Source organism: Nicotiana sylvestris, chromosome 3 (genome assembly GCF_000393655.2).
Source record: "Nicotiana sylvestris chromosome 3, ASM39365v2, whole genome shotgun sequence".
Lineage (NCBI taxonomy): Eukaryota > Viridiplantae > Streptophyta > Magnoliopsida > Solanales > Solanaceae > Nicotiana > Nicotiana sylvestris.
This window is the reverse complement of record NC_091059.1, coordinates 107698560-107704053: the sequence shown is the minus strand read 5'-3', so window position 1 is coordinate 107704053 and position 5494 is coordinate 107698560. Positions and strand designations below refer to the sequence as shown.

General features: G+C 36.6%; 1 protein-coding gene across 2 annotated transcripts; it reads right to left on the bottom strand.

Moving 5' to 3' along the window:
- Nucleotides 1–281: 281 nt before the first annotated feature.
- Nucleotides 282–5294, bottom strand: LOC104229831 (reticulon-like protein B16). 2 transcript variants are annotated; one of them, XM_009782550.2, is made up of 6 exons: nucleotides 5088–5294; nucleotides 4828–5000; nucleotides 3940–4120; nucleotides 3691–3832; nucleotides 3069–3138; nucleotides 282–801 (listed from the first exon to the last, which is right to left on the bottom strand). In XM_009782550.2, exons 2-6 carry the CDS (start codon nucleotides 4988–4990, stop codon nucleotides 638–640), a joined length of 720 nt encoding a protein of 239 aa, XP_009780852.1. In that variant the 5' UTR covers nucleotides 4991–5000; nucleotides 5088–5294; the 3' UTR covers nucleotides 282–637. The 2 variants fall into 2 exon arrangements, with proteins under 2 accessions (XP_009780852.1, XP_009780853.1); XM_009782551.2 differs by lacking the exon at nucleotides 3069–3138 and having other exon boundaries at nucleotides 5088–5210.
- Nucleotides 5295–5494: the final 200 nt, after the last annotated feature.

The following is a 5494-nucleotide window of genomic DNA, read 5'->3' as shown; positions in this document are numbered from 1 at the left end:
ATCATGTGAAAGCATAAGTTCTTGTTGCTAATATTCGGTTGAATAATATTTTTGCGGGTCAAAGTTCTTTGCTTCAGAACCATGTGTATTACGTTTCCCTTTCCTAATCTATACTTTTGCTGATTTTCAGGACACCGAAATTTAATTCTGAAGCAAAGTGTAATTAGCTTCTTGTTGACATTTCCTAATTAATCCAACCATATATTGTTATCATAATACAGTCTTCTTTAATTTGTATTATACAAAAGGCAACATAGCATCTCATATATTGCTATCATGTGTGAACCACCAAACGCGTCTGTTTCCATCAAAGTTAACAAGTTTGAGGGAAAGAACTCCCAGATGTCTACAAGATTTTGCACTATCAACTGCCACTAAGACAGAGTAGTCGGTGACAATTGCCCTCATTATCTTGTTTCTGACAATGCCAACTTAAAAGCTTAGAAACAGAAAAGATTTGCAGTCTCAAGAAAAATCAATAAAGGCTCAAGTCATTCATCCTCATCCCATGGCAGAGGAGAATCAGGAGAGACAACCAGAATGATGCAATGCGAGTTCCATCTTATTCATGGACCAACTCCAAACTAAGAGTTTTTCTTTTATGAAAATCAACATGCTCCTACTTCGTAAAAAGATTTTATAGTTCTTTGTCCTTGGTAATACTCCGGGGCAGCCTACTAATGCTCTCATCCACTATTCTGTAGTGCCTTGAGAATTGTCTGTGGATCTTCCCAGCATATCGATCCACGTGGTCTTCAAATTTATTATATAAGGCAGGCACAGTAATGAATATAATTGTTCCTGTGGGGAATTGCAAAGGCAAAAGTAGATACCACATAAGAATTGGAAGCAGACAGTGGTGTACGCAAATACAATTCAAAATCATGGCAGATGTAAATTGTTGTTGAACTTTGTGAAATGTGATTTGAGTAAACCTATGCAAGCAGCAACATTCTTTGCAGAAAATGGGACCGACTAATGGAGAGCATGTTTATAGAGATGGTGTGGTACTACATCATCTGGATATGATCTTCAGAATTGTTTGCAGTGGATCAACAAATAAGGATGGACAATATCATCTGAATCACTGCACGGGACCTTCAGAATTGCTCACAGTGGATCAACAAATAAGGATGGACATGGAAACCAGTAAAAACAGCTGAATAGCGTAGTGCAATCATTCGACAAAGAAATGCACCTCCTTTCAAGTGTATTCATTCCATATTGTCACTTTTCACCCCAGTTAAATAATATTCAGATGTTTCATAGGGACACCAGATAAGTGCATAACACTTTTCAAGATTTATCATGCAATCTTGAGATATTCTTAGCAAACATGATAAATCTAAGCCTCAAAAGAACAAAAGTAACTAATCAATCAGCTGTGCATAAATCTCATACTACTATACTAGTTGGGGTAGACTATATGTCTTCTATGTCCAGTCCGGTCTATTCAAACCTATTTTATTTCAATACTAGTGACTAATTTATCCTTTAAGGCAAATCAAGGGTTCTCTAATCATCAAATTTATTCCTAGCGGATATAGAACGTAATGTAAATGTAAAAACAACTAAGCCTTAGTCTCTCATACGTGGTATTTCCATTTTTTAATGTTTTTTTAGAGAACGTCCGAACTAATCTTGAGAGATTATATGTGTGTCAAGGCAATTTTCTCCATGTGATTATTTTACAACTGAGAATCCGCATCTGGCACTTCTCTCCATGTGATTTTAAAAATACCTCATTCCCTTTTAGTGCCTCCAATCATCACATACATAAGACATGGCAAAACTATTTAAAGTGACTTCTGTCATTTTAACCCTCTATCAGTTAGTTGCACACTCTGACTAATTGTAAAAGTGTTCTCTAAAGTGACTTCTGTCACTCTGACTAATGGTAAAAGTGTTCTCTAAAGTTACTTCTGTCACTCTGACTAATGGTAAAAGTGTTCTCTATCCATGCAAAAACCTTTTTTGCCTTCGTCTAAAGGCCTAATTGAACAAACATCCATAACTATGGCTTGCATTGACTTTAGAGTTCAAAAGAGTAACAGTAAATGGTCAACATCTTCTTCTTAATTTTTGTATATGTAGAACCGACATATGCAGTTCTCTTCTTTTCCAAAAAAAAAAAATTCGCTTAAGAATCTCCTTTTCACAGCCGAGTGAAAAAGCATACATTCCTTGGGGCTCCAGGAAACCAAACTGATAGGGATAAGTATATTGCCTTCCTCTATTCAATAAAGTTCGGTTGAAGAATTTACCGAGAAAACTTTAGTCCTTTTCCCATTCATAGCCAATCATCCTGTTCCATCAATATTCTGCTTATAAAGTATGACCATTAAATTTGTGTTACTTTTTCATATATCATGCCATTCATAAAAGCCTGAACCTAGACATTTGAATTGTTTAGCTTTAGGCACCACAATCGGTCTAATCTCACTTCACCTTCATTCTTCTCATGGAAGCAAAATTTATTGCATACATTATGTCTTATTTCTACTTATCCTAAAATTATTATTCTCTAAAGTGCTTCCATAAATTTCAGCTTTTGGTTGACTCCCTCACTAGTTCTGTCAATTAATACAATTCATCCACAAATGGCATGCACCATAAAACCTCATTCTTTGAACTATTAGTTGGATCATCCATGACTAAGGAATACGAGTACAAGCTCAATAAAAAACCCTAATATAGACCCATGGATACAAGAAATACCTCTATATTTCCTACAACTCTTTTCAAACATGTAATCACTTCCTCATACATGTTCTTTAAGGTATTCATACTTCTATATGTATTTTGTTTTTCATCAAACATGCACCAAAGAACTTTTCTTACTCTATCATATGTCTTCTCTATGTAAATGAACATCATGTGAAAGTCACTCTTTCTCTCCATATAAATTCCCATCAATCTATTAGCAAATTAGAGTCTCTAAGTACGTAAGACCTCAAATACAGCAAGATATAAGCGATAATAGTGTAGGGAAAAATAAATTCAGGGAACACATATATCCATAATGATTCACCAAGATATACCAGTCAAGTAACAAAACCGGCACATACCTATATATGCAAGCGTGAAGAAAGATATTAGGCTTCCTATAACAGATAGAAGCCAGAGAATAATAACTACCTGCAAACATGTAAAATTTGGCTAACTCAGCTCTATGCGTTATCATTTGTCAAAATTATATCCTACAATTGTGCCCTAGAACAAAGCAAGAGGTAACATGTACCCTAGAAGAAAGTAAGAGGCAACACTTAACAGATGAAAACCACAAACATAAGTTAAACCATCAGCAGCTACTATGGGTAGATCTACAGCCAGGGCGCAACTACACACTGTGCCGAAAATTGCACTGTGCAAAAAGGGTAAAAGCAATTCTTTTATATAAATAAACTATTGAATCCCATTGACATTGGTTTATCTTAGGTGTGACATTATTACACTTTCTCTTTCTCATCATGCTTCCAGGTCGATTCTAGTTCTCTCTTGAGTTTCTGCATTTGCTTGAAACACTTAATTGACCAATTGAAGGTCATTGTTTATGTTTTTTGGAGGTTACAGTTTAATTTCTTTGCCATTGTCAGAGACAATTTACCACATTAATCATGCCCTCATGCTTTTGTTTTTCTTTTCCTTCTGGGATAAAGAATAGTGCCGTCATGCTTAATAAGTACTAACCTTGAAGAACAGTTTGAAATCTTTGCCAAGAGTGATATCATGAGCCATGAGTAGCATATAATTGATTTTGACCCGAAATGATGCCGCAGCATTATTGACCATTTCTTCTGACAAGACTAACTCTGGTAATGTTGGGAGCTGTCTGTCGAAAATAGAAAAGAGAAATATCAGTTGAACTTAACCACAGGAGAACGAAAAACAGAAAGAGACAATCTAAACACATTAGTGAGATGAGTATGAGAATAATACTTCTTCCTGAAGGCAGCAACGTTTGCACGGAGAAAGAGGAGAACAATCAGAATCAGCAAGACATCAGAAGAAACTGATAAGAAAGGTAACTCTGAATACTCAAAGATGAGCCATGCGACTGTAGCAGCAATGATTATGCCAAAAGAGACACGCCTCCGCCTCCATAATATAACATCAGCAGCTTATACCAAGTGAAAAAACAAGTAAGTCTACAAGTCATCCAGCAGCAAGAATGAACTTGCAGAAGACTGAATTAACGAAAATGTAAAACACTCAACACTGACAGTGAGATAACTAATGGACTTATCAAGGAGGAAGTGGAGGAAGAAATGAAGGTAACAGATGTCGAGATTGTCGTGAAACATAACTAAGCCTTCATTAGAATGCCGGTTCATACAAATTCCCAAATCTATTCTTAGAGCACATCCCTCATACAAGGCAAGAGCGAAAACACTCGCAGAAAGTGAATTAACCAGTAATAACAGGAGCAGTTCAATTCCAGTTTACCACACTATCATGAATAAAAACATAGTTCAACAGTAAAGCTGCAGGGCCGTAGTGCCGGGCATTTCCAGCATGAACATAAAACAGAATCATATACAACAATAGTTTCCCGCTTCTCATGCTCCCAATCTTACTCCTCAGGATCATAAATTACATATTCTATATTGCTAAGCTAATAAAAAAACATAAACTTAAGAGTCAGAATTCATACTTAATCAAAGCTATATGAAAATATTTCCGTGCAAAGATAAATGACAAAGTATCAGCTTCATCACTATGTAACTAGGCGTAACAGTTAAACTAAACGGCGGGTAGTGTGAGTTTATTTGGTTCTCCAAAATTATGTATATGACTTGAAAAAAGGAAAATAATAGCGGAAATTACCTTTTCCGCCACCCATCATCTGATGAAAAGAGGTTTGCCGGCCGAACAACTTGTACGCAGAGCTGGCCGCCGCCGCTGATGTTGATGGAGCACAGCAAGCTCCGTTATTGCCTCTTCCATCTCCGTTCCCTTCTATGTTGCAAAGATCCTCCGAATTCTCCATTCAATTTTCACTGTAACGTATTCGGTATCGCACGAAACCGTCAAATTCACATAAAAATAGGAGAAATTCACATACCTGAAACTAAACTAAACCTGACCTTAGTAGGGTATGGTTAGAATATAATAATCATGACTAAAGGGGCTTTTGATGGCTAATTTTGTTAAAATTCTGCTGCTGTTTGAATCTTCTACGAACCAATCGGAGATTACAAAGAGAAACGATGTCGATGTGGGGGTAATTAGGACGTGGATGCGGCGGCTTTATTAAGCGATCTCTTTACGCGCCAACAGTGGCTGACTTTCACGCTCCTAGATTTTTTAATTATTTTTACACAACGTTATATTTGTTTTTTTCACCCAATCCGCGTTCATATATGGAAATGAGAAAGATAAAAAACGCAATCCACGTTAAAATCTCACTAATGGGGTCTGTGGAAAGTAGAGTGTATGCAGATTTTACCCCTACTCCGAAGAGGATAGAGAGGCTGTTTCCGGGAGACTCTCG

Excerpts from the sequence above, each read along its gene's own strand:
- LOC104229831 (XM_009782550.2), bottom strand. The coding sequence starts at position 4,990 with ATGGAGAATTCGGAGGATCTTTGCAACATAGAAGGGAACGGAGATGGA. Across the intron at positions 3,833-3,939 it reads GTTGCTGCCTTCAGGAAGAA|ACAGCTCCCAACATTACCAG; the intron begins GTATTATTCTCA and ends TATTTTCGACAG. Across the intron at positions 3,139-3,690 it reads ATTTCAAACTGTTCTTCAAG|GTAGTTATTATTCTCTGGCT; the intron begins GTTAGTACTTAT and ends ACATGTTTGCAG.